At 46.2% G+C, this 27,751-nt stretch overlaps 9 protein-coding genes across 9 annotated transcripts; 4 read left to right on the top strand and 5 right to left on the bottom strand.

The window, feature by feature from the left end:
• Positions 1 to 159: 159 nt before the first annotated feature.
• On the bottom strand, positions 160 to 2,812 carry DFL_003829 (uncharacterized protein; the record flags this gene model as incomplete). Its single annotated transcript, XM_067632821.1, has 5 exons — positions 160 to 1,567; positions 1,630 to 1,884; positions 1,948 to 2,276; positions 2,339 to 2,470; positions 2,552 to 2,812. The coding sequence occupies 5 exons, from the start codon at positions 2,810 to 2,812 to the stop codon at positions 160 to 162; spliced, it is 2,385 nt and encodes a 794-aa protein (XP_067491052.1).
• Positions 2,813 to 4,021: 1,209 nt separating this feature from the next.
• DFL_003828 (uncharacterized protein) lies at positions 4,022 to 5,556 on the bottom strand (the record flags this gene model as incomplete). The annotated part of the gene is made up of 3 exons (XM_067632820.1): positions 4,022 to 4,525; positions 4,591 to 5,376; positions 5,452 to 5,556. The coding sequence occupies 3 exons, from the start codon at positions 5,554 to 5,556 to the stop codon at positions 4,022 to 4,024; spliced, it is 1,395 nt and encodes a 464-aa protein (XP_067491051.1).
• A 1,724-nt stretch (positions 5,557 to 7,280) lies between these two features.
• DFL_003827 (uncharacterized protein) lies at positions 7,281 to 10,941 on the top strand (the record flags this gene model as incomplete). Its single annotated transcript, XM_067632819.1, has 3 exons — positions 7,281 to 8,562; positions 8,632 to 10,742; positions 10,819 to 10,941. 3 exons carry the CDS (start codon positions 7,281 to 7,283, stop codon positions 10,939 to 10,941), a joined length of 3,516 nt encoding a protein of 1,171 aa, XP_067491050.1.
• A 447-nt stretch (positions 10,942 to 11,388) lies between these two features.
• DFL_003826 (uncharacterized protein) lies at positions 11,389 to 14,605 on the bottom strand (the record flags this gene model as incomplete). The annotated part of the gene is made up of 2 exons (XM_067632818.1): positions 11,389 to 14,381; positions 14,524 to 14,605. 2 exons carry the CDS (start codon positions 14,603 to 14,605, stop codon positions 11,389 to 11,391), a joined length of 3,075 nt encoding a protein of 1,024 aa, XP_067491049.1.
• A 1,129-nt stretch (positions 14,606 to 15,734) lies between these two features.
• Positions 15,735 to 16,639, top strand: DFL_003825 (uncharacterized protein; the record flags this gene model as incomplete). Its single annotated transcript, XM_067632817.1, has 3 exons — positions 15,735 to 15,885; positions 15,943 to 16,085; positions 16,142 to 16,639. The coding sequence occupies 3 exons, from the start codon at positions 15,735 to 15,737 to the stop codon at positions 16,637 to 16,639; spliced, it is 792 nt and encodes a 263-aa protein (XP_067491048.1).
• Positions 16,640 to 17,558: 919 nt separating this feature from the next.
• Positions 17,559 to 18,858, top strand: DFL_003824 (uncharacterized protein; the record flags this gene model as incomplete). The annotated part of the gene is made up of 4 exons (XM_067632816.1): positions 17,559 to 17,766; positions 17,852 to 18,145; positions 18,209 to 18,707; positions 18,768 to 18,858. The coding sequence occupies 4 exons, from the start codon at positions 17,559 to 17,561 to the stop codon at positions 18,856 to 18,858; spliced, it is 1,092 nt and encodes a 363-aa protein (XP_067491047.1).
• A 274-nt stretch (positions 18,859 to 19,132) lies between these two features.
• On the bottom strand, positions 19,133 to 19,707 carry DFL_003823 (uncharacterized protein; the record flags this gene model as incomplete). The annotated part of the gene is made up of 2 exons (XM_067632815.1): positions 19,133 to 19,464; positions 19,593 to 19,707. 2 exons carry the CDS (start codon positions 19,705 to 19,707, stop codon positions 19,133 to 19,135), a joined length of 447 nt encoding a protein of 148 aa, XP_067491046.1.
• Positions 19,708 to 22,865: 3,158 nt separating this feature from the next.
• DFL_003822 (uncharacterized protein) lies at positions 22,866 to 24,623 on the top strand (the record flags this gene model as incomplete). Its single annotated transcript, XM_067632814.1, has 2 exons — positions 22,866 to 23,233; positions 23,297 to 24,623. 2 exons carry the CDS (start codon positions 22,866 to 22,868, stop codon positions 24,621 to 24,623), a joined length of 1,695 nt encoding a protein of 564 aa, XP_067491045.1.
• Positions 24,624 to 25,305: 682 nt separating this feature from the next.
• DFL_003821 (uncharacterized protein) lies at positions 25,306 to 27,550 on the bottom strand (the record flags this gene model as incomplete). The annotated part of the gene is made up of 4 exons (XM_067632813.1): positions 25,306 to 25,756; positions 25,824 to 26,404; positions 26,480 to 26,988; positions 27,064 to 27,550. 4 exons carry the CDS (start codon positions 27,548 to 27,550, stop codon positions 25,306 to 25,308), a joined length of 2,028 nt encoding a protein of 675 aa, XP_067491044.1.
• Between the last annotated feature and the right edge of the window lie 201 nt (positions 27,551 to 27,751).

The raw sequence follows: 27,751 nt of genomic DNA, 5'->3' as shown, positions 1-27,751 counted from the left end.
TACTGTCTCGCACTGATTCGAAATCCAAAGATCCATTCGAAATATCTATGATAGGTGTAAAATCTACTTGGAATTACTATGTACGGTGAATTACTATGTACGGTGAACTATTTACAATGAGGTCCAGCTCATCAAATCCGCCAGTATATACTTCAGCATTTAGCCATACCTCTTCCCCCAATCCGCTTCCTGTCCTCCCCTCACAAGCCCAATATACCCCACCTCCTTCTCCGGCTCCAAATCCCCAACCATACCCGGTAACCTCTCCAACGCCGCCGCATTTTCGAACTCTCCCGCCAACATCTCCGGCACCACATCATCCGGTCTATCAACTCCAAACCTAAATATCGTATACCCATCTAAAGTCTCCGTCCACCTTCTTCTAAACTGATACGCGAGCGATAATATAACTATGGCCAACGCCCAGGCTATTAACATCCCCAATACAATCTCCGGTGAAACGGCACCACGGGCTAGAACCATTGCTTGAGTACCGATTGTGACGTTTTCGAGTTTCCATGCGAAAGTTGGGTCTGTGAGACCGTCGTACATGATGTGGATTGCATGTGTTTTGTAAGCTCGTAGGATAGCTTTTTTTAGATCCTCGGCTTGGAGAACACTTGGTGCAGCACCTAGAAAGTCTCCAAAGGCATTTGTGGTTAAAGATGACATTTCGATTGATGAGTAAAGGGCTGAGAACCAGTCTACGTTATTTGGGAATTGAAGGTTGGGGGGAATGTATGGCGTTTGAACGATCATATGCGGAATACCGGTTTCGAATCGCTTGATACCGCCGCCGTTACGAATGGTAGCGTTGAGTTGGGTGAAGTCTTTGTAGGTACCGTCGACGCCGTTGATTATTGCTGTGCCTATGGCGGAAGAAGCTTCACAACGGACTCCGACGGCTTTTTGTCCTGGATATCGAAGACTATTTCGAAGTTCTGGGATGTGGTTTTCGGCATCACGGAAATTGAAGTTTTCGGGGTTAACGTTGATGTGACCGTAGGAGTCTATCGGACTGATAGATTGCCATAGCGCCGCCTCAAGGACAACGGTGGAGTTGAGACCTGGGTAAGGTTTGAAAATTGAAGCGTAGCCAATATTTTCGGAGTCGGTTGGGTCGGAAAGGTCGTATATAGACATGGATGTCCCGAGTTCCAAAGAACCGTTGACGTTGGATATTAAGTTTATACCGGATGATTTATTCCGTAGAAGGATCGCAGATGTGTCGGAAAGGATGTATCCGGAAGCAGTACTATTACCGTCTAAATCAAAAGTATCGTTTCGACGCGATAGTACTGTGAACTGGGAGGTTGAATTCACGACGCTACAGTTATAGCGGATCGCTAGACCAAATACTGATCCGATGAGAGGACCTGTGGATTGTGGGGCCAAGAAGATGGACTCCGATGCGTCGTCTGGTAGCGTATTATCGGAAGAAGATACGTTTACCTGAATCGAGGAGCCTGGTGTGACGTAGAACTGCTTGCGAAGGGGCATTTGGGGTGAGAATCCGGAGGACCAAAAGGTAGTAACACGACTTGTGGTCAGAGCACCATCACGACCGCTTCGCATATTAGTTAGCATATGGCGGGGATGAAATAGTTTAACATAGAATATGCAACTTACTTTATACTCGAGTGATTCCTCCCGACAACGAAAACTTGTTCACCCTTATATCTACGGCTGATACTAAACCCGTCCTCCGTCTGCATCGTCAAACCGGTCAACGGCCAGGCGGCGAAACCGATGATACTGAAGAATGCGAGAATATCCCACAGCGCGCCATTCCTTTTGTATAGTCTTCGCTTCCGGAATAGTTTAACCAGGGCATTGAACCATCCCGCTGGATCTTGGAATGTATTCCCAGAAAGAATTATAAGCCTATAAATCGATGTCAGCATTACTCTAGACCAAAATGTTAGTTCGCACAAAAGATAGAAACACCTTCTGAAATTCTTCGGCGCCCATCTTTTCCTCATCACCATAGCCGCCACACTCCCAGCGACCGCATAAGTTCCTAAGTTCAAGGCGAACGTTGCAATAACGAACCAACTGTAGTTGACGATATTCACATTATCAAGAATCCCCGTTCGCTGCCATACTTCTGAACTTCCTTCTGGAAACCTCAGCCATCTCCACCATGTAAGGAAATAGTAGACCACGAGAGCAATTGGGATTATGATTGAGATGATCCCGCGGATGATGAATCGTGGAAGTGGGAAGCCAAAGTCTGGAACGTTAGCAGTTTTGCGACGGGAGACACTAGCTTCTGCCTAACACTTTAGTTAATTATGCTGCCAAAGGATTATTGTTCACAACAGGCCCCTCGACTTACATTTTTATATATTGAATGATGAGGTGATTCGGGCTGTGAGAAGTGTGGTGGAGGCGGCGTAGGTTGTTCGTCTAGCAGAGGTGTATAAAAAGTCCCCACTCTTGCTATCCTTGAGAAATTTAGTAATGCAGACTACACATGAGCTGTTAGCTTTCGCGGGTACTATAATACGGAAACACTGTAAAAATCATAAAGCGGAGAGTTACTGCCTACATTAGGTGGTTGACCCAGATTCCCTTGATCCGCTACTGCTCCCGCCTTCTCGTCACTAAAATCTTCGACAGAATTTCGAGTTATATTTGTATGGGTGGGGACGATAGTCCCCTCTGACCGCCCCGAAACCGAGGAGACTGTGGAAATAGTATCGATGGAATTAGAGGACATGGTGCGCATAGTTCCTGCCCGCGAGTAGTTCATCGAAGGTTGACTGTATATACTCGGGCTGTACTCTTCGGGTTCTCGTCTTGTCGCCATTTTTGCGATTTGTCCAGGCTCGGACCGGGGTAATAGATGCTCAAATATATATCCTCGAGCGTTTCGCTCTTCCTTTCCAAGCCGATGAATAAAATGGTAATATAATAGATATTAAAGATCTGATAATTCATAATCGAAGTGCATTAGTCATGATTTCGTTCCGCATCTTCGAAACGAACGTTATTAACTTACTCGCTAACGACGAAATATTATCTCGGTGGAACTCCGCTATCACAGATTGTAATATCAAGCTTTGTAAAACAGATACAAACCGCTCACTAAAACTGATAAATTCTTAGGCACAGCTCAAGTTATATACCAAGCTTTTATCTGCGGAATGATGCACTTGTACAGCGGAAGAAAAAAGAAAAAGAAAAAGAAAAAGAAAAAGAAACAGTGTAACTAGCATCCTTGATTTTCGCTAGTTGGGACAAAAGAGGGGCCTGAATTCGTCCACGAGCAGCATGGCGGGAGGTCTAAAATCTGACAGAGCGGCAACCCACTAAGTTTTTTTCTCCGCCACCATATCGACGAATCAAAGTGGGTGCAAAATTTAAAATCAAAGACCAAGTTTCCCGAGCTATACTCGGATCTTGCAGAAAATGTCTCTCCACAGCCGTGGTTCGTGTGGCAATCTTGTTAGATACACGTCTTAAGACGTGCGCTTTTTGTGGCAGTAGATGGAGATTTCCATGGAGAAATTCGTAATCGGGCGGTTTCTCTGTGGGCTGGGTTTATAAATTTAGCTTGCGGCTTCTAGCTAGATCTGCCTCGAGCACCTAGATTCGAGCCTAGCTAGTAGCTAGTCTGGAGCTTCTTTTGACAATGTGCAAAGAAGCTCGCTGGTTCGCGTGACTTTCTATAATTATTCGAGATGCGTATGATGATCGACGAATTGGTGTTGACTGATCACAGCCACAATGATTCCTAAAGACGTGCATTAGTGCGGAAAGCAACTCTCCTCTGGTTGACTCGAATGTCTTGCAGCCAGATCTTTCCCTGATGATCGCTTGAAACGTTCTATAGTGTAGTGTGATTATTTTACTTATACTTTCGATTCAAATAAAAGTTGTCAAAACACTACAATCCTATACTGTGACATAAAATATACAAGTCGTAAGAAAAAGAAGGGCTAAAATGGCACAAGCACCCTGAGCTCTAGAACGAAATCAAAATCAAAGAAAAAAGCGGAGACTTTGGGCGAGGCATTTAGATAACCAACAGTCCGCCAGCCATAACTCCGAGAGTTGCCAATCCAGCCATAACCAAAACCGTAAGTCCGTTTCCACCGACCTTCAATCCTGGAGCGGCGTTCTTACTTTCTTTGCTGCTTCCGGTAGTCTGCGACTGGCTGGGGACCTGATTCCAGGTGTTAACTCGCTCGATGGTGGGATTTTCAACAGTATTTCCCTCAACATCGGTGATAGTCCACGTGTGGCCAGAGAGATCCAAATCGACGTCAACGAGCTTTCCGGGTGTAACCTTGACGCCCTTCTTGATCAAATCGGTGATATCCTCCAACTGTGGGATGGCAGCGCGGGCATCAAAAGCCTTGATATTTGGGAAGACAGTAGAGCACTTTGGTCGGTTGATCTTACGGGCGGTTTCACCGGTCGGCAGTTCGACTTTGGAGTAGACTTCGCGGAGGGTGTTGTAGTCAGGAAGGATCTTTGCGTTACCAGTCTTGAGGTTGACGTCAACGAGACCGTAGTTCTATGTATGCCATTAGCACGTATTCAATACCGTCATTTGTGTAATATTAATAAGGGGGTACTCACGTTAGCCTCCTGGTTGTATTCGTAAACGATACCGCCAGAGAAGACATGGTTCATATCAGCGGAGTAAATGGCATTGGCATCACCAAAGGTACGAGGAAGGACCTCGTTACATCCGTACTCGGAGAAGAAGTTGGGCATTTGCACTTCCTCCATCAATTCGGTCAACTCTTCGTATCCGCTCTTCTCGAAGGTGGTATCACCACACCATTCGTAGCTGTTGATACCATAGAAGTCGCTGTGGCCCTCATCGTCTCCAATACAGCTGAGATAGAATCCAAGGTCTTGACGGAATTCCACAACGTCGGCAGTCGAATAGCCAATTGGGACTTCACGAAGTTTTTGCGCCTTCTGGTATTGTCTCATGTCACGCTGGATAGCACGCATGTATGGAGCAGTCGCATTGGCATTCTTAGGCTCATTGGCAAGTTCGTTACCGGAGAAGAATCCAAGAACGTTGGGGTATGTCGAGAATTGTTCCATGACGGAAAACACGTTTGCCATGTATCCCGCGTGGTAGGATGTCCATGGCTCCTCGCGATTAACGGAGTACCTCCAGCCTGGAGCATTGACATCGAGGACGACGTAGATACCGGCGGCGGCGAAGAGCGACATGCACTCATCGTGGTTGAGGGTAGTGTTGACGGCATAGGTACGGATGGTGTTAATACCTAGCTGTTGGAGGAGGTAGACGTCGCGCTGGCAGTCGGACAAAGTAGAGAAGGGATCGACACCCTGGTCAAGTTCAACGGGGCCACCGGGTTGGTATCCGACACCGACCATGAAAAACTGATGCCAGAAAAGCCATATTAGCACATCTCTTCCTTCAATCCAAACTGATATTCTTCATGTCAAAATCCATACTTGTTTATCGCCACCGAAAAAGCCGCCATCTTTGATAACGATTGGTTCCACTGCCTGAGTGAAACGCGCCAGGGCGGCGAGGAGGAAAAGTGCTGTCGAGCGCATTTTTTTGTTTCGCAATTTCAAACAAACAAACTTTGTTATTTCGATGTCACCAATGATTGACCGGAAGAGAAAGAAGCCGCAGAGAGACTGGTTAAGGAGTGTACGGATATATCAGCGACAGCTGTATATATTCCAGATTTCAGCAACGAAAAAACAAAGGATATAAACGTCGATAAAGATCGAGAGAGAAAGGCTCGAAGGAGTGTCTGAGAGAGTGTAAGAAAAACCAAGAGAGAGAAAGAGGGAAGAAGGGAGATTAAGAAGTCTTACAGTTCTCGGCTGCAAAGCTTAAATTGCCTGAGGCTGCAGGTACACCATAAGTTCTGAATGTAACCATTTCACGCTCGGCAGCCTTTGATTGGATGTATTGGAAAGGGGCTGTGGAGTGCCGCAGGGGTATTGCTTCCCGCAGCTGCGAAAAACAGGTGGCGGTTGTTTCATGGACTTGTGGCCGTTTCACCACGCCACCCAATTAAAAAGGGCATTCCGATGAGAATCAGTTAGGGACTTAAACTTTGCGACACTCGTGGCTTGCTGCGATATCGATCACAAGAATCAGGATCAAGATGGAATTCCTTCAAAGTCGAGCAGATACACATAGAGCCCCGTTTTAGCGCCCCTGCACAGAGCCGAATCCCCAAGTCTCGAAATCACAAGTTTGTGTCTTAGAGCTCTTCGCGCCGAGGGAGTGTGAGAAAAGTATAGCTTTTCGGTAACTATATCACGATCCAAGTCCTCGCACTTGCCATCTTCGCTCAAGTTCCGTGTGCACTTTTGTGGACTGTCGAATGCTGTGATTCATCGACTCTTCGGGTGCCGGACAAAAATATCACGATGCAGATTAGGCCTTCACCATCGCTTGTTAGATCTTTATTGGACTTCCCTGCAATTGCATGGGTTGGCGAAATTAGATCTCGTATTATCCATTGGATGTAACCGAAACGCACAACTTTGAGAAAGGCTCAAAGACGGATTCATGATTAGTCTCGTGGCTAGGCGCATGATCGTGTTCCGTTATTCCGAATCCCACTAATCCGATGCGATTCATATAATCTGTCCGGTCAATTGGCCATTAGATGGCTCTTAGGCCATGCATTGATATCGGGATATCGAATTGCTGGGAATGTCCAAATGCAAGCATGCCATTGCATGAGTCTTTCGACCCATAGGCTAATGGGTTTTAAGGGATCCCTATTAAGAATGTTAACAGGCATATGGCCTAGATTCGAGAAATCTGCTATCCAGATTCAATTGGGGAGTACTTACCAACCTGCCTTGTTTGATGTTTCTCAAGACTCTCAAGGTCATCCCGACGTCATGATGGCAGGCAACACCAAAAATAACACACACGTCTAACGTACGTACGTACAGGTACTATCCACAATGCAAATCAACGGAACACGCCACTAGTAATGTCCCCGCATTCCACAAGTGTCAAGCCGCTCTCATGCTAGAATTCTCGGATTCCTGCCGGATCGACGAACTGGTTAGACAGAAAATGGCCGGGTTCAATGTTTCGGTATACTCCATTACGACACTTCTTAGGGCTACGCTTTGTCTAGATACGAGACCAGGTTACGTAGTCTGGGGTAATGTCTTTAGAGACGCCCTAAATTATATTCCTTCAATTCTTTTAGCAGTTGCCTACTACTCCCCCTTCATCAAGTTCCGCCGATGTAAGAAAGCGAAACCACCCCCAGTTGTAAGCACTCATCTCAGCGAAAATGGATATCCCAACCTTCCAACCGGAACCTCGTCAGTACGGCGAACCATATACCACACAACATCGAGTCCCTAATATCCGAGAATACATAGAGCAATTACAACATAGAAACAAGAATAAACCGGACACAGTGACACCAAAAGCAGAAGCTAAAACCGGAGACCAAAGAACCGAATATGTTCAGCATACTCCCCCAGACACACCCACGGACGGCTCTTTCGATCGAGGCGGAGACAATACGCTAGCCGCTCAACTGCAAACCTCTCAAGAGGAACCACTGAACGGCCTCGAGGATGTTCAAAACAGGCCTCGAAAGGATAGCCCTGCTCGGGAACCTATGTCTCCGGCTGCTCTGACGCAGGATTCTAGAAATGATTATCCTCAGAACGGTAATCATGGCGAAGACGCAGAATCACGACCAAAGTCACAGTTTAAGGTCCGCAAAGTTACAGATCCGGTTACCCACCTTCCAGTTAACATCCATGACTTTACAACGAACGAATTGGAACAGGTCAAGAACGAGGATGGTGAAGACGCCGCTAAAGACATTCCGGATGAGAATGATGAAGTAAAGTGGGGCCAGAAGCGGCATGATTCATTAGAAACGTTGGTCGAAAATGAACTTCGAAAAACCCAACAGGGTTCACGATACTCGCCTGCGTTTTTCAAAGTCATAGCATTTGGACTCGTGATAGCAGGAGTTATCGTTAACTCGGCCGTTGAGTATACGTTTACCAATTTGATAACTACGGGATCGAACGACACCCTTATCAAAACATTTACCGAACTCGTCATAGCATCGGTCTTTGGAATTACAATTGCCGCTATCATCCAACGGTATAGCGATGAACCATCTACTAGTATTTCCCCCGCGCGGGAATCCAAAGAAAGAAGTATTTCTCAAAAGCAACTCCCCGAAACAGCAGCATGGCTCAACAATACCCTATCAAGCGTATGGCCCTTAGTCAATCCAGACTTATTCATTAGTATCGCCGACATGCTTGAAGACGTAATGCAAGCATCTCTCCCCCGTTTTGTCAAAATGGTCCGTATCGCAGATTTAGGACAGGGAAACGAACCTCTACGAGTTTTGGGAATCCGTTGGTTAAGCGAAGGGGCGGCATCTCAGCCTATTGATGGAATGAAAGCTGAAGAAGGAGATTTTGTTAATTTGGAACTTGCGGTTGCGTATAAATCCCGGCCGTCGGATAAGAGTGTGAAAAGTAAAATCAAGAATGCGCATTTGTTGTTGGAGTTTTATCTGGCTGGGGCTATTCCTTTACGTATGGATTCCCATGATTTCTGTTTAAAATCATGGAACACTAGGACACTAACTCTCAGAAATTCCTTAGCAATTTGGGTCGAACTCAAAGGCATGATCGGAACGATCCGTGTCCGGCTCCAAACCACCCCAGACCCACCATTCTTTGGACAGATGACCTTCACCTTCCTCGGCCAACCAAAAGTAACACTCTCCTGCATTCCGTTAATGAAGAAAATGCCGAATATCATGGACGTCCCGATTATATCTCCATTCGTCCAATCCTCTGTCGATGCCGCAATGAGCGAATATGTTGCTCCGAAAAGCCTAACTCTAGATCTAAAGAAGAGTTTAATCGGCGACGACTTCAAAACTGATGTTAACGGCAAGGGAGTTCTCGTTATCCGCATCATCAGCGCAGAGGGGTTCAAGAACGGTGATGGAACAAAGAGTAGCACTGAAGTCCTTGGCAAGGCTATAGGGTTAGATGGACAGACAGGTTCTGATCCATACGTCTCCTTGAGCTGGAGTAAATATGGAAAATCTCTTTGGCTTAGTAGGATAATAACTAAATGCCAAACTCCAGTATGGGACGAGACTGCGGTATTGATCGTGGGATATGAGGAATTAAATGCGGAAGAGAAGTTACAGATTACATTATGGGATTCAGACAGAACGACGGCGGATGATCACCTAGGGACTGTGCAGGTAGATTTGAGAGATTTACTACATGAAAATAAAGACGGCTGCCCGATGGCAAGAGAAGACGCCTTTTCCAGCAAGACTGGGGACCGAAAGATGCCGGGTACGATTAAATGGGAAGTATCGTGGTTTCCGAGAACCAAACTGAACGCCTTACAAATAAAGTCGTCGTTAGCCGCCACTGAAGAGCAGAAATCCAATCCAAATAAACTATTCAACGAAATCAAGGCCTCGACTATTCGAAAGACTCGTGAGGCTAACCCTGGCAAAGACTCGGCTTCAGAAACCCACCAGCAACTTAGAGAAGATCTTAAATTTGCTGCAGACGAAATTTCCAACACTGCACCACCACCTCAGGATTTCCCGTCAGGAATCCTAAGCATCCAGATCCATCAAATATCATCACTAACTCTTCAACAACATTCTACTTCCCGAACTCACCACAATGAATCGATAGAAGAGAGTGAAGAGGGATCTGATCTTCCATCTGCATATTGCACCATCACAATCAACCACCGGAAAGTGTATAAAACGAGAGTCAAGCCAAAGTCTTCGATTCCATTCTTCAACGCAGCAACAGAAAGGTTCATCAAAGATTGGAGGAGTGCGGAGGTCATCGTTGGCGTACACGATAACAGGCTACATGAAAATAATCCGATCCTCGGGTGTGTAGTCCTACCCCTTAACCACGTCTTCCGAAATAAGAGCCAAGTTTGTGAAAACTATCCTTTGGTTGGCGGTCTGGGGTATGGCAGAATTAGGATCTCGATGGTGTGGAGGAGTGTCAGTTGTCAGATTCCAAAGCAACTACTTGGTTGGGATGTTGGAACTTTGGTAGTTGTCCCGGATATTATTGGGCTTGACTTGCCACAGGAGATACAAGAGTGTGCAAGAGTGGTTATAAGTACAAGTTATGGAAAGAAGTCAAAGATACCGGCTGTAAGAGATGGAAGTGGCGCTTGGAAGAAAGAAAGACAAATTTGCTTGCCAATCAAACAACGGTATTCTTCGTGTGTGCTGTTCTCGTTTAGAAAGAACAGAGTTGGACCAGATAGAACACCTGCCTTTGCCGTACTATGGCTCAAAGATGTGGTGGACGATGAAGAGTGTGAGGTGGAGCTCGCAGTATGGGATAACGATGGAGATAACATTGTGACAGCGGAGAAGAACGCGGTTGGAGAATATGGAAGGAAACTGGGGAGTATTAAGGTCAGAGCTAGACTCCGGAGTGGTCTAGCAGGCTATCATAGGCGGATGTCAAAGAAAGACAGTCAAATGAAAGGAGTAATAGAGATCTTGGAGTGTGCAAGCGAAGGAAAGGAATTAAGAGACGAAGTTGAGGCAGGATCTTCCGGTGATTCAAGTTCTGATAACAGTGGAAGCAGCTCTGACGAAGAGCTGGAACAGAGCGGCGATAGGGGCGTCATAAAAGATTTGAAGGAGTATAAGAAGAATAGGAAAGAGCTACATAGGCATCATAAAGGGTTGATGCAATGGAAGGTAAGTTAGCGCAGCATCGATGGTTGTTTGTTGCTATTTTGAATTGCGAACTCGAACTAACGTGCGAGTGTGTTAGGCGCTTCGAGGAATTGACTGGGCAAAAGATCAGGTTAAGGATACTACGAAAGAAGTCGTTCAAAAGGTTACAACTAGGGATTCTCATGAGCAGCAAAAGAACAAGATCGAGACTGAGGTTTGAAGTATCTTAAGATCTGTATATTACTATATCAGGAACGGTAGCCTTTGTATTATGATTCTCATGGGTATCATTGCATATTTTCTCATCGTCGTATCATACGGCATTCTTTTTAAACATCATACGGAAGTTATAGGCTTGAGGGAATACCGACTCAGAAGGAAGCCCTGGGTATATATACTTGAGTAGGTATCAAATAAAACTCCATCTGAAACAAAGCGTAAGCAAAAGATATATCAAAACTACCAAAATAACTCCAACAGGTATAAATTTAAAAAAAATAAAAAATAAATAAATAAATAAATAAAAAATAAAAAAGAAAGAAAGAAAGAAAGAAAGAAAGAAAGAAAGAAAGAAAGAAAGAAAGAAAGAAAGAAAGAAAGAAAGAAAGAAAGAAAGAAAGAAAGAAAGAAAGAAAGAAAGAAAGAAAGAAAGAAAGAAAGAAAAGAACTACACGATAACACAACTTGTCGGACTGGGAAGCCTCCGGCCTCGACGCTTCATCGCCCCCTCAGTGATTCTCCTACTTGATCTCTGGGCATGCTCGCCATCATCACTATCAGCCGCCTCCGCCTCGCTCACCATACTGTTTACTTCACTTGTCTTTCCCTTAACATCTAGGACCTCTGTGCTTTTCTCCTCAACGTCATACACAATCTCCCAATCTTCGGTAACCTTCTTAGGCAATTTGTAACTACCAAAGAATTCATAAGCGCCATGATCCAGGGCCTCCATTAATACTCTGTTCACCACACTGTCTCCTCCTCCTCTGTTGCTGCTAAATGCTGATTTCTTAAATCCATCGTCGTCATCTCCTCTCCAGCACCTCATTGCATAATTCTGGAACCCAAAAATGGCATAAGATTCTTCCCCAAGTTTATCGTTGACCTTAACGGCCAGTGGCGATCCACTGTATCCATGTTCCTGAATGACCAAGTGCTGCTCTAGTCGCAATCTTCTGACCGGAGCTCCGTTCCAAACTCGGTATGCCCTCTCCTTTAGGCCTCGCACTTGTCCAACCTGCCATTGCTTTGACGTAAAGTTTTGTCTCCACAAGATGCTCCGGCTGTACATCCCTTTTTGGCTTCGTGAGATGTTTTGGTAGGCCTCTCCAATCACTAAACCTTCGGCTACAATATTCCCGTCCTTAGGGTTCTTCGAGTCTGCGCCTACCCAAGAATTCAGAAGATACATCTTGCCCTTCTTCGCCCTTAGCATTTCAGGAGAGGTGCACCACTCCATACGCTTGAACTCGTTCTTCTTCTTCCTTTGGAAAGAGATGACTGGAAGTTGCTGTGGGGAGTCTGCAACAGACTTGATAAGGCAAAGGTCATGTAAGAATTTCGAAGCCTCGATGTTACCACGCAGCTGCTTTAAGTTATCATATGTGTGGTAATACTGGCCAAATGCACCTTTCCTAGTTCGATCGATGATATTCATGGATGCGAAATCCTCGTTGGTTACTTCGGACGAGAGACTGGAGTTTGAAGCTCGAGACTGGTATTCAACTGATTCTTCGTCTGTCGGGCTCTCCGGGCTAGGGAGACGGAGGGCAGTTAGGAATGCATGAGTAGTCATTGTTATTGCGTCGTTTGGTTCTTTAGGGTCGGTGGACGGCTTCTTTCGTCGAAGACGGACACCCAAACAACTCGTCCATCCACTTTCGTGGCCAGGGCGACAGACGTCGACACGTTTACCCGTGAGAAGACGGTCGCTCTGAAGTGGATTTGAGGTGGCGGTGAACGCTTGTTTGTTCCTCATAAAGCTGACACGGTACCCGCCAAAGGTTTCAGGTTTGGTCATGTGCTCAATGCCGTGGTCGAAATCATGGTCGTACACGATGCTCATACGCTGATTGAGGAAAACGCAAGCCATCGTAGCTCTCGGGAATGTCTTGAAGAGTATAACAAGAACTTCATCTGTCAGGTTCGGAAGAGTGCCCACAGGGAGGGGATGATTCCTGAGTGGATCTGGTGGGCGTTGGCCACTGATTTGTGGAGTCGGGCGAGCATAGGAGAGAATCACGGGGGCATTGGCGATATATAGTGGGATCAGGGGGATATCCATTGGATTGAAGGATTCGAGTTCCAGTGTCCATACACCCTTGCACCATGTGATGTATCTGAATCTAGGATCCAGTCCCTTGACAATCTTGTTCCAGTTTCGATCCGTTGCCTTGGAGCCAGGAAGTAAGTGACTAGGTGTTTCGCGGCGTCTATGGATTTCCTGGTCGACTTCTTGGTCCGCGGGGAAATCTTTGAAAGGCCTCTCCGCCCCGTTTGAGGGAGTCGAGATATCCATGCGACTAGAAGCAACGCTGACCGCCTCAGTAGATAGTCGACTTGAGACGCCATCATCGGTTGAGATACTGGTAACACTTTCCTCGTCCGCGTCCTTCTTCGAGGCTGCAAGCTTAAGTATCTCATCCCGGCTTAGAGGAAGGGTGACTCCAACACTCGCGAGCCTCATAGCAAGCTTCTTATCCTCTTCCAAGATCTCTGTTAATAGCTGCACCTCTCTCTTCGTAAACAAGGGGAAGAATTGCAATGCTTCCTTTGGCTTCACCAATGGCAAGAGTAGCGATAGCATTTGTTTACTCTTCGCTCTTTTCTCGACCTCTGCTACGGTCAATGACTTCCTAAATTCCTCACGAGTGGTAGTAGTTTGTAGTTCCTGGAGCCTTTTCCTTGGGAAGGCTGGTCTTTTGAGCGCAACTATGCCGTCAGGCCACGAATCTCTTTTTCGAAGTTGTCGTACAATCCCTGGCTTCTTCAGGATTCTTTCTACCGGGAGAGTATTCGACCTTCTGAGCGGTCCTGGTTCCGGTCCGTGGACTGGCATAGGCCCGTGTGATATTGTTGGCGGTGGATCGAGTTCCATAGGGTTACTCACGCTTGACTGTAATGTCTCCATCCAGGAATCCAATCGCTCGACTGGATCGATTGGCTCAAAGTCCTGATATCCGGAAGCAAGAACGTGCGGATCCAGGTTATCCAGATTTGTGCTTGTAGGAGTTGAAACTGTCAGGATAGGCAGGCTTGGTAGACTCGACGAGTCCGCCAACGACGGAACGTCGGATACCTCCATCGACAGTTGTCCAACTTGTCTCAGATCCTCGACTTGTTGTTTCTCCAGAGATGGTCTTGGCCTTGTCCATGAATCTTGCTTTCGTCTTCGCAAGCCTGACGGAGCGGCGGTCCAAACTGCCTTGTGTAGCATTTCGAAAGTCTTGTCGGCTGCGCAAGTTGGCGAATCAGGGTCCATGCTTTTAACTGATTTGGGGATCTTCCTTTTTTTTCTGGGATAAAGTTCCATTTCATCGATAACATTGTTGGGAAAGTCGTAAGTGGTCCTGGTATCCCAGATTGCTTTGGAGTCTCCACCTGGTATTTGTTGTATGCTCGGGTTTTCGAAAACAGCAGATATTTGCTCTACGTAATGTGCTGTACAGATTATATCGTATCATGTTAGTTACTTAAGTGAATAGGTGTAAAGCTTGAGGTTGAAATGTTGAATTCATCAAAGTCATTCAAATTTGGTTTGCATATTAACGTAATTAACCAATACTTTGATTTTCGAACTTACACATATCTAACCCCAGATGCAGAGGCGACCACGGGTCGGAACTCCGACTGTCAATATATGGCAAAAGCGACACAAGTGCCATGGTATAGTAATATCTGTTTCCACTGTCGGTGTAACTGTTGAAAATACTAAATGTAGATAGGTGCCGATGAGGATGCAGACTACTGCAAGTCGGTGTTTGTTCTATCTGTTTTCCGTTAGAAGGTATAGTGCAGCAGTGCAAAAAATTAAGAGATTATCTTTCGAAGGCCTTCGATCCCAAGGAGTCAGCTTTGCACCCACAGAAGTATATGTATCTGCAGGCGGACTAATCCTGGTTGATAGTCTCCAGTCACAGAGCCGCTATGCAGCCTTTTTGCCTTAATTACAGCATGCAAGGCTGAGTCGACTGCGACAGCCTTTGCGACCGCCTCTGCTATGGAATATTTGTGTGGACGGCCGGATGATGCATCAGCTGGCCTGCAGAAGCAAAGAAATTGAGAAGGATCCTGCTTAAAAATCAGTGGTGCGAGGGAAGGCCTATGCTATCCCGGGCCCGTCAAATCAGATCGAGTGTGACCTCCCGCCTGACCAAAGATCCCTACCCCGCTATCACTAGCCAGGTAAGTTTGAGGATATCTCCTCCCTTAGCCCTCCGACTATAACTAGGCTCTAAGGCTAACATTTAAACAAAAGTACCGTGCTTGACATCTAAGCATTGGAAGCCGTTGGTGTTTCCTGCAACCTTGGAGTCATCATCGGTTGGGTCCGCTTGCTAGACAGAGGCCTAGTCAACCAGGCCCCCGCAAAAGGCAGCCAAGTTTCTGGAAAACAACTCCAATCACTGCCTTTGAATGGAAACGATGCGGCTCGATCACCGGCCGACTTCGACTCTTACTTTGAGCTCCTGCAGATAGATTATGAAACGGAAACACCCAAGCACAATTGTAATGCCGGGCTTTCGATTTGATCATACCGAGATTTATTATCGGTCCTACTTTAAATTGACCACGTCAATCCATCTCGATAGTGCATGGAAGTGGCAGAATTAGATGTCTATAAGATTGGGTTCTTAGCCCGCCGTTAGCTTCGCGACCCATTCGATTCGTCCATTTTACCAGAACTCCGTTGAATATTTATGTTGCGTACCTGATAACATATATATCATTTGACCCTTCTCTCTTCCTTGCACCTTCGAAACTGGATTGCTCAGCTTCCAAAAATTCGCCAATATGCCTCGGTCATCCCATTCAAGCTTGTACCACTCGGGTTCCAGCTCGAGTAGCGGCTCACACCACTACTATGGCCACCACACTGATTATCATTCCTCACACTCTCAAAGGCGCGACAAATACAGTATCTCAAGCGGTCTAAGCGAACAAAGTATGCCTTGTCTATGACTTCAAACTCCGGGACTAGTGACTAACAAATATATCGTAGTCCGTGATATACGAGGTTATGCAGTCGATACTCATCCAGATCATTATCCACGGAGCATGGTTCCAGAGCCAATGTTGACCTCAGTGTCACTCGGCATCCGCGTTGAGCCGCTCTACCCAGATACTCAGGCCGAACTTGAACGGGTATTTTTTTTCTTGTCCTGATCAAAATCGACAGGCGCTAATCTGGAAAACTGTAGGAGTTGATCCCCCGTTTCCGCCTTCGTGAGGAAGTCATATATGCGAACGATATTTTTGAAGTCGTTAGTAAGCCGAAACTAGTGCGTGCCGACCGGCGCGAAACTTTTGTCTATAAAATCCGCCATAAACATGACAAAGATCTTGTATCTGAAGAAATTCTGGAGGAGCATCTAATTCGGATTCCCCGTCGACGGTTCGAAACAGGTGCCATTGTCAGACTTGAAAGAGATGGAAGGCAATATGAGGTTCTACACGCCGAATTCTTACCCCAGGAATTCGTATGGGACTACAAAATTAAGAGACATAGCTCTTCAGAAGGCGGGGATATCAAAAGAAATGCATTTGAAGGGAGATTGTCAAGAGTTGACTCTAGTGATTCTTCCCATTCGAATTCGTCCTACTTGACACCGCCATCTTCACGTCCCTCTCCATCAAAATCGGGTGTGTCGCCGAAGGGCAGTTTTAGCTCGCTCTTCGATACATTGCTGAGACACTAAGAGTACCTCCCGTGAACTGCGTTTTTCTCCTATTGTTACGATATTAACGATATTAACGATATTAACGACCAAAGTACCTTTGTTTAGCATATTGGCATATGATATTTCACCAGCATCATGATCGAGGAACGGTTCGCACACACGTGCGGCGTCTTGTAATACCTACTCTCCATTTATTTCGTTCTTCAATTCATGTATTTACATTTTCATCTTCAGCCTTATCATGGAGATTCAATTATTACATAATCGACTATTGATATATCAATAACTCGAAAACTCGAAGAATAGAGATTCTAATGTGTCCGCGAGCAGATACCATCCCTCAAAAATCAATCCTTCTACAAGGCTTCGGGAAAAAGAAGCTTTGGTAGCTTTAACTCTGGGGCGTGCCAAGGTCAAGGCAGGGTTTGCTGGCCAAAGAGTCACACAAACGAGCCCATGTCATAGGCCATGAGCGCAAGTTTCGCGTTCTTGTGGAGGATGCGCTTTTCACAAAATGTCTAACCCCTCGAATATATCATGTCTCCTCCTCATCAAGCCGATCCATAATTGAAGCATTGGAGTCCCGGGAAACTTCCTTTTGGCGAACGTACTTGGCTTACCAAACGGCATATCTCACGATACCAAATTACCGGTCGCATTCAATCTGATTCAGTCAATCAATCGATCGCATGGCAGGCGACAACAACGTAGAATCGCAGCAGCCGATGACCAGCGCACCAACGGCCAGCGCACCAAATCAAGAACATCCACGACTAGAGGCCACCAGCTCACCGTCTCATGATGTCGGCGGCTTGGGTACAAGAAGTATGCCCCTCTAGTCCCTCGCCTCTCTCAGGCTTCCCCCTCCTTGATCCTCTAATTTCGGCTCTGTCTTCAACCATTCAAAGAAGCCGTCCAAAAAAAAACTAACAGCCTTATGGGAACCTTTGCCGTCAGCCCTCGGTCATCTATTAGCTCGCGTTCGGGACGATTAAGACGACGAAGTCACGATCTCGAAGCAGCTAGGGCATCTGATTCTGGTGACAATGGCGGGCCCGAGAATGGTGATATTGTGCGGAGGCCAACGAGAAGATTGACGACCCGGAATAGCCTTACCTTTGCGCGAAAGAAACGACCAATACCTGGTAGGTATTAATATATTCCCCAGAAAATCTGCGATAAAATGGATTCTACGGGACAATAAGGCTGACGGGCGAATCCCATGAACAGTAAAGGACGTCCCTATTGGTTATTCGAAACTTGCAGCCTTTATTGATTTGGGAGACGATCTTGCGATATTCAGGCGCTTCAGCAGGCTACATGCACAATTGTTGCTATATCGGCAAGCAGACATTGAAGAGATAGAGGAAGATCTAGCAGAGTTGGATATGATTGAGGCTGAGGAGGCTAGAATTGCAGGTACCCCTGCAAACGTACTAAACCGGTCGTGGAAGAGAGAAAAGGATTTGGAGGAGTATCGAGTGGAATTGGTGAAGAAGTTGCGCAAGTCTATGAAGGAATACGGTATGAGTGATACCCAACGCAGCGCTAGCAATTTTCTAATTAATGATCTTTTCCTTGTGTTAGACGACGAACTTTTCCGATACAAACAGAAGCTTGCACTCAAGGATGCCGCCGATTGGCAGATACAGAACATTGAAACATGGATGAACAACCAACGCCCTCATCCACTCGTCCCTAGGGAATCAAAATTCCTTGAAGATAAGGGCGACATATGTGCTTTACAAGCCTCCAGCGAGGATTCCGCGGTCCTCACGGATGTCCTGCGTAGCTGGGCCCGCGACACCTTCGGCTGTATGTGGCTGTTTAAAAAGAAGGGAAATCCTGCTAGCTATGGGGATCCTTCGATAACATACTACAGCACGGACTGGAAGGATGCGTTGATGAGAGTGGCTTATGCGGCTCTTGTATCTGCGCTATTGATTGCAGGAGTCATCGTACTATTTTACGTGAACTCAGACGAAGGAAGGCTGGCAGTTTTATGTGTGTCAACCTTGCTCTGTGGTGTCATCATGGCATTGTTTACTACTGCTAGGAAAGGAGAAATCATGGGAGGCACGGCAGCGTAAGTGCTTATTCTTTGAAGCGATAAGGCCTTAAAGCTAATTCTACTTTCGACCTTTAGGTACTGTGCTGTTATGGTAGTTTTCGTTGGCTCGACACTAAATGGTGATGGGCCAAGTGGCAGCAGTGGTTCGATGGCAAAGTCGACGTAAGAGGCGTGGTAAATTTCGGGTTTCATTTGCCGGTGTAAAAGTTGTACAAAACTGCATTGGGAGTTTCATCGATATTTTGAAGTTACAGCATCGATATGGGTTGTCTTTCAATGGCGTTATAGTACTGATATGATGAATAATGATTAATCAAAAACGACAGGCTAGGAACAGTCTTTCTGTGTTATTACAAAGCTCAATATATCAGAATGAACACAATAAACACAAAGGAATACAGGGAAATCAAAGTCTCAGACTCAACCACGGCAATTGCCATCTACTTCTCGCTCTTTCTCCCAAAAGGTGGCAACCCACTAACAAAGCTACCTACTCCCTTCGCGCCCTCAGCCGTCTTATTTGCACCGACTTGAGTCCCGGATTTTACACCATCAACAAGGGGGTCCGTAACGCCGCCCAAAGTTCCTCCGTACGACCCATCTTCATCCTTCCCACCCCTCTCCGCTCGATTAACCCCCTGCTTGGACACTAAATCGCCCACTGGCTGCAACAATCCATCTTTCCCCACCTGACCCGCTACGAGGTTATGCACGCCATCCTGCAGCTTGTCGACTTGCTGTACGCCGGTGACTTTGCTTTTGTCAAGTTGCTCTGCATGGACATGTCATGATGGTATGTTAGTTAGCTGAGTCATCTGTTGCATTTTTTGTGTATGAATTCAAGGATTTAGATGGCGTTGCGGCTGCGATATCGGACTGTAGCTGAATGTTATGACTTACGTTTTGTGACATAAGAGGCTTTATTGTCTTTTCCAAAATAGTAAAGATATTGGTCTTCGAGCCATGGAACCCATCTCTCGTATTGTCTATTGTAGTATTGCTTTGCGGTTTCCATCTTTGGAACGGTCTGCGCGAGGTTACTCTGCGTTGTTGTCGGTTTGTGTAACCAAGTGGTAACTATCGCGGACTCGATAGGATTTGAACGTTTCACAAGACTTCTATCCAGAAGTGGATATATAGCGAGATGCGATGCTAGATTTGTAATTTGAACTATTTGTATTTAAATATTTTCTTCGGTTTTGAGAAGGATGCCATATATATTTCGTAGTCTTTTCATCTTTATGGGCATCTGAGACGAAAATTTAGAATATTTCAAGGTATGGTCGACATGCATGATGCAAATATGACGTGTGGCAGGCTGGTGAGCCATTCTACCCACCCGAACTCCAAGTCAAGACTAAATTCCAGTTTCTTGATTTTTGGACTAGTTATACACTATTTTGCAGTACAAATCCGAATGGCAAATAGGGAAAGTACTGCGGTGTCTCCAGAATATGTTGGTTAAGTGGTTTCTGAAGCATTTTGGTACTTACCCGCAGCATACTTTTAGTTGGAGGGGGCTCTGTTTTAAGATTTCCATCGATCTCTCCTGCATTATTCTAATACTCCAACCAACGACGACAATGGTCTTCTCTATCTTGATACTCGAATTATGAAAATAGTATGTAGCTAGATCCTTTAACGTTTCGTCTTCGTCGAAACAAGAATGTCACTAACCTAGCGCAGTAGTTAGCTAATGTCACGATCTTTTGACTACATGGGCGATATGGCTGGCCCTCAAAAATCTCCTTCCTAAACACAGATTATCCCTATCACTGCCAATATCACCTTCGTGTACAAGCCGCTTCATGGTTTTTTCCTTGCGTTTTTGTGTCCCATCGAAAAGCTACTAGCTGACTTGCATAAAGCATTCATTCTCATAACAACTGAAGGGTCCTTCTAATCTCACCGTCGCCAACCGCCAGAAACAACACGGATTTTCTAAGCATATTGGCGTCTATGCGATACAGCCATAAGAATTCAATACCACCAAGAGTATAAAAATTGTATAGACACAAATCCCCCCATATAGGAAGTTACCCCGCTCTCCGCAAGCCCAAATACTTGCCGTTCATCCGAAGCAAGAGAAAAAGGAACACAGGAACGAAAACGTCTGGAAGTATCCGAAGCCTTGGCCCGTCGGCGCATAACTTTTGGTTTGAGTCGCAAAAAAAGGCCTTCCGTCGATGCTGCCTCCCAAATAAAGTAGCGAGAGTTCCACGAAAAGCCCGTCTATACTCGGTAGCGAAAATGGTTTTCCTGTCGCGCTACAAGGGTGCTACATACTAGCTGTAACCAGGTGTCGGGAAACCACGTGTGAGTGGGCACATGGGTCATAAAAATAGAGCCCCGCGCTAACTAGAATCGCGGATTTTATGGAATGGTTCTGCGGTGCGAATTATAAGATGCTCCATTATAGATTCTGCGGAACGGCTGTACCCGCTCCTTCTCCTTGATCGTCCCGTTTACACAAGTGCGAGGTGACATGTGCATGTGCATATATACGTACCGTAGTACAACAGTGTCGATTGTATTAAAAGTGATAAAGAGGAAGGCTTCGTGGTCACAGTCGGAGCTGACCTGGGGGTTCCATGTCTATAGTAACCATCTTGATCGAAAACACTCAAATATACTGGGTACGAGACAGCTATGGACGAATATATGAATAGAGAAAGAAGGAGTGACAGCTAAGATACTCACAAGCCGATCATGCCTCCCCGGTTAGCTAGTACCCCCCGTGGCCTAAACACACTGAGCATCTGGTTCCCTATAAATCTACCCGTAACAAAATGTCGATGCCAAATATGTTGCCGATAAATAACGGATGACATGATTCTGACCTGTATGCATGTTAGCAAATCCAAATCACCGAGCTTACCCAAGCTCGTAAAACGATATTAAGCAGCCGATCCGACTTCCGAATATTGCATAAGCTTCCCTTTGAAAAATACGAATTTTTGCATTAATTAATTTCCCGGCCCCATGAAGAACGAATCGAGAAAGTCGTTAATGAAACGTTGCCAAGCCTCGATGGTTCGACCAAGCTTGCAAGGCGAACCACAGCGGAAAAAAAAAAACTCTCCAACATGCAGCATTTGATACAATCCCAAGCTTTTTGACGGTTATTCTAGAAGGAAAAGAAGATTAGAGTACGATGGCGAGTAATTTTTGCATTGACGAGTCTCAGAGCTCATTGTAAGAGTTTTTAATTTTTTTCCAACTAAAATACATCATTTTTACGAGGGCAATGGCGTTATTTGCGCTGGCCATAATGACACAGTTATGCGCTCGACTCAAAAGGTAGCGAATTCGAGTATTCTCTCGTCTCTTTTACCTCCATAAGGACGACCTTTTTTTAAGTGTCAATGGGAAGTTAAAGTCCAACAATCCTAACCTTTAACCTTCACCGCGCAGGAAGCACAGGGAGGCGGGTAAGCGTCCATTCATGTCCATTACGTCTGTCCCACTTCCTCCCACCAACACTAATTAGGCAACTATGATATCCTCGATGGACCATAACAAAAATCCCAGATTGTCTAAAATGCTTCCGTAGAACTACTGAATTCGGTAAGGGTCCGTTCCAATTAAGATGTTTGTTTCCAGAAGAAAACTTGGAATATCCAACGCTGTGCTAATGTTACTATATCGCGACATCAGCCGCTAGCATGAGCAGCATGTGTGTTCACCGATACGCACCCCTTCCGGGGAGGGGATAGCAGCATGCGCATACCATGCGGTCACTGGAGTTAACGAAAGGTCTTCTTTGGATTTTTTTTTTTTGAATAACGACCCCCCTCCGAGACGGGCATAGATAACGCATTCGGAAGGTGTCTGAATCTGTCCATGCGACGGGACAAGGAAAGACCATAGACCTCACTCGATGGGAATTGATTTACCATCCTTCTCATGGTATCTGTCAGTTTCAGACAAACAAATGGGAAGGATTATAACTGTATTTTGGAGATTGCGATAGATGGGTAGCCTTGTGAATGGGTTATATAACGGTCGTGTGTCTGCACTCTCGAATGTTAGCTCTTCATCCTTCACGATATCGAGCATTCGCAACATCGACAATCAATTGTCTGGTGACAGTTTTCTATCATATATATATATATCGATATCTTTGATTCATAAAAACCTCCCCACACTTTCACTTTTTATACATTCGCTATCATGAGGTCGTTACCAATTCTTCTCACGGTCCTTGCTACTGCCGTTCACTCACTACCTACTATCCAAAACCGTCAATTGCAACAAGACCATAATGGCGCTGTTGCATCTGAAACCGATGTGTGCAGTCAGGTTGGTATCGATCTTATGAAGAAGGGCGGTAATGCCGCCGATGCCATGGTTGGAACTGTCATTTGCGTCGGAACTATTGCCATGTACCACAGCGGTATCGCGGGTGGTGGTTTCATGCTTATCAGAAGCCCTAAGGGAGAATATGAATTTGTGGATTTCAGAGAGATGGCTCCAGCTGCCTCTTATGAGGAGATGTTCGTGAACAGAACTGAATTGAGTATGTATGGAGGGCTGGCTAGGTAAAGATACACCATACTCTAATCAATATCAGAATCGTCATACTAACGGAACTGTGATATCAGCGGTATCCCCGGAGAACTTCGAGGTCTTGAATACCTCCACAACAAATATGGCAAGCTCACCTGGAAAGAATGCCTCGAGCCCTCCATCCGCTTCGCCAGAGACGGTTTCGTCATCAATAAAGACCACATCAAATACTTCGAATTAATCAAGAGCAGTGCTCCTACCAATTTCTTCGTTGAGGACCCAGCATGGGCTATGGACTTCGCTCCAAATGGCACACTCGTCACCCTCGGTCAAACCATGACCCGCAAGCGTTTCGCAAATACTCTCGAAACGATTGCAAACCAAGGTGTCGATTCCTTCTACCGCGGTCCACTAGCAGACGCCATGGTCCGTGAACTTAGGGCCAAGGGTGGAATTATGACCCACGACGACCTTCAAGCTTACAAATTGGCTCATCGTAAGCCTTCAAACATCACATACCGCGGTCATAGAATCTGGAGTACATCTGCTCCATCTAGCGGCGCAGTAACCCAATCAGTTCTTAAGATCCTCGAAGGATACCCAGACTTCGGCAATCCCGCAAAGCGCAACGAATCTACCCATCTCCTCGTCGAAGCCATGCGTTTCGGTTACGCTTTGCGCGCCGAACTCGGTGACCCCGACTTCGTCGAAGGTCTGGATGCTTACCAACAATCCATGATTTCCCCTGAACTCGCCGAAGAAATCCGTTCCAAGATCTGCTTCTCCCGTACCCTTGAAGTCAAAGAGTATAACCCCAAGGGTCTAGAATCCCTTGACACCCCAGGAACAGCCCAGATGTCCACAGCAGACGCATCTGGTCTTGCCGTCTCCCTCACCACCACCATTAACCTCCTCTTCGGCTCTACGGTCATGATCCCAGAAACCGGTGTCATCATGAATAACGAAATGAACGACTTCTCTATCCCCGGATCCTCCAATGCTTTCGGATTCATTCCTTCCCCTTCAAACTTCATCAGACCATTCAAGCGTCCTCTCTCCTCCATTACCGCCACAATTGCTGAAACTGCAGATGGAAAGCTCGACTTCGTCGTTGGTGCCGCCGGCGGTAGCAGAATCATCTCTTCTACTATTCAGAACATCATCAATATGGTCGACTTTGACCGCAGCGTCTCAGAGGCTCTTAGGACCCCAAGACTCCACGATCAATTGACTCCTAACACCTGTGTCCTTGAATACTCTTTCGATAACAGCACTGCTGCTTACTTGAGGAGCTTGGGTCATGATATTAGCTATGTTCCTGAAGCTCAGTCATCCGCCCAAGGTCTTAGATTGTCGAGCAATGGTACCTTCTCCGCTGCTGGTGAGCCGAGACAGAAGAACAGCGGTGGATTTGCTTTCTAAAGGATTAAATCATGAAGGATTAGACGGTTAAAGGTATATTTGGGAGTTTTTGATATCTTTTTTTGGTAATGTGTGGGATTTTCTTTTAGCAGGCACATTGGCGTGGTTAATTAGAAAAGCATGTGTTTTCCACGAAGAAGTATTTTATTAGGATCTGAAGAGGAGGGATTAATTTAGCACGAAACTTATGGCTCAATAATAATAATAAAGATTTTATCAATCCGTCAAAAGGATACTCCATTTGTTAGGCCATTCTAATCTGCTATGCATCGCGTTAAACTGAAAAGCAGAAGAAAAAGAAATAAGAATATTCCTGCCCTCATCAGCATGACCTCATTCCAACAGAAGAACTTCAACGAAAGTCCAAACTGGTTATTCTTACAACGCTATCAAACACAAAAAAGCGAGTGAATATACTAATACACCAAAAGGAGAATAGAAAAATCCTCCGCGCGAGCATCACATGCCCGAAAACCCCTCGCGGGAAAAAAAAAAAAAAAAAAAAGATAGATATCATACATTCTGCGGTCCTACGTGTTCCCTTCCCCTCTCTCCTGCATTAGCCTATCGCAGATTTCCGCAACCGCTTATCTCTTTCCTTATCTTTCCGTCTACGTCAGCACCTGGTACCCTTTATACTGTCGGGCCTGGCATAGGTGGCATAAAAACTTCCTTGACTCATTTACAAGTCCGCAATTCTCTTCAACCATGCTGCATCCCCAGTCGCCCTACCTCTGGCAGCACCAGCGGTAATCCACGCGGCGTAACTCCATGTCAAATCCTTAGCTCCCACACCGCGTCCGTCATCACGGTCATACTCCTCGGGGAATCTGCCGTCCTGTGGAGCCCAGTACTTCACTGTTCGCATCCACATATCACCCCAACCTTGGAGGGCTCGGACCATCTCCTTGAAGGTGTGGGATCTAGAGGTATACTTTCGGTTGAGGGTGGCGTCGGCAGGAGGAGCGAAGTATTTCCAGAAAGCTTCGGTGGTGGGAGTGACGGTGATCTGGTCAACGGCTTGGAATTCGGCGGCAGCCTTATAGAAGAGCTCGGCCATGGCAGAGGTGGTAAGGTACCACGGGTTGCCGCGGGAGGTGCCGACACCGTCGTAGACGTCTTCAGGATAACGACTAGAAGGAAGAAAACAAAAAGTTAGAATAAGGCTCGAATTATGGGTAGGATATGGTGTATGCTTACCCAATTGGTATTCCCAACGGATTTCCCTTAGCATCCTTCTTTATATTCGCAATCGGATAGATGTCTAAGAAGCTGGTCGCGATTTGATACGCGGAGGCCAAGATATGGTCGTTCGTAGCACTGAACACACCGTCTTCGTTGTACCCATGGAGCACGCTCAAAACAACACTAATATCCTTGTACGAGCTCTTATCTCTCATCACAGGGCCGTAAGAATAAAGTACCAAATTCCTCTGAGAATCCCAGAATCCTTGGGCACTTTCCAGAACTTGGGCAGCGACAGCAGAGTATCGTGCCGCGTCATCGTTATAACCCAATTTCTTCGAGAACGCGGAGCCGAGGAGTAAGGCCCGACGATGGATGATGCGGTTGTAGAAATGTTGGGAATTGACTTCTTCCCAGAGGTCGAAGGAGCCGGATTTCCAGTCACCGGCAACATATTGAAGGTCACGGTGGATGGCGGGCCAGAGTTTGGAGATGACGACAGATTGGGAACCACCCTTTTTGAGATAAGCCTCCGCGAACCGAATAAGTGTAATGGCCCGGGCTCCTGGACCGTCGTTTTGGGGACGCCCCCACGGCTGTTCTCGTTAGGACCAGTTCTGATGAAAAAAATGACGAAAATCATGCTGGTGATAGGCTAGTTGTATACTTACATCGGTATATCCAGTATTGGTATCAAGATAGAATTTTGGTTCTCCAAGTCCTGAGATAGCATTGGGGTCATTCTGCTGGTCAATGCTGGCCTTGGCATAGTCGAAGAGTCGTGATTCATAGAATCTCTTCTTCTGGGGGCTGGCGGCCTCATAGAGCATAACAACCACATCCATTGTCAAAGCAGCATCTCGAATCCAATGGTACCAGTAATCGGGTTCGGCTCTCGATTGAGAAGCCACTACAAGTCCCTTTACTGCACCTTTAGGTGAGATATTGTCGAACATGCGCTTCTTAGAGATACCAGCTTGAGTAGCCGACGTAGCCATCCAGTCCGAGATGTCAGTTGAGAAACCCTGAGGACTTGCGTATGGCTTCGGGGCTTCTGGTGGATCTGGTGGAGGCGGGCCGGAGGGTTCCACATCTAGATCTAGTGGCTGGACATACTGTTGATGAATATCCAAAGCATCGTATGTGATATTTACCAGCTTCGTGAGGCCGTTAAGATAGACTAGTCGATACAGAAAATCAATATTAGCTTCAATTGGCCGTGATTTCGTATTTGGAGGGTAGTAGGATTGCATACCAGGCGTCTGAGCAGCCCAGAATTCCCAGCCATTATCTGTTCCGTCTGCCATCTGAATCCATCCTAGCGAGACGACGCTGAGAGGTGTAACTTCCCCCTTCGCATTTGCGTAGTAAAGCTGTACCACCTTATTATAGTTTACATTCTGAACCCATGCCGAAACGTTCAAATACCCGCCACAGTACGAATACTGCTGCAAAGCCACAGGGTAATTAGGGATATTTCCTTCAATTCCTACAACTTCACATTGAGTAGTTGCAGAGAACGAAGGAGCCGAATGGAGCAGGCCGAGCAGGCCGAGAAAACGGAGCGGCGAAGAGACCTTCATGGCGAAGGAGGCACAGTGGGAAGCTATGGAATCCCAATAATCCGAGAGCTGGAGCTGATGCACCTGCTGACTGACTTGATAATCGATGACGGAGACATCTTGATGGCCGATGGGTTGCTGCCCTGTTAAATAAGACAGCGCCTGATAGAATGGCGGCATGACGAAAGTTAAGGCAACAGCACTGGCAGGTCGTTAAGGATGTTCAAAGATGCCGCTTCTGCTTCTGCTTCTGCTTCTGCCGTTTCTGCCTCTGATGCTGTACTAGTGCTACGATAGCGGACTTCCCGTTGGTGATCGCTGGATATCGATTAGATTGCAGAGGACCGGGTAAGGGAAGAGCAATTTCATGGGTGAAGCTGG

The sequence above is a fragment of the Arthrobotrys flagrans genome, assembly GCF_004000055.1.
Source record: "Arthrobotrys flagrans strain CBS H-5679 chromosome Unknown unitig_0, whole genome shotgun sequence".
Lineage (NCBI taxonomy): Eukaryota > Fungi > Ascomycota > Orbiliomycetes > Orbiliales > Orbiliaceae > Arthrobotrys > Arthrobotrys flagrans.
This window is presented reverse-complemented; position numbering and strand designations above follow the sequence as displayed.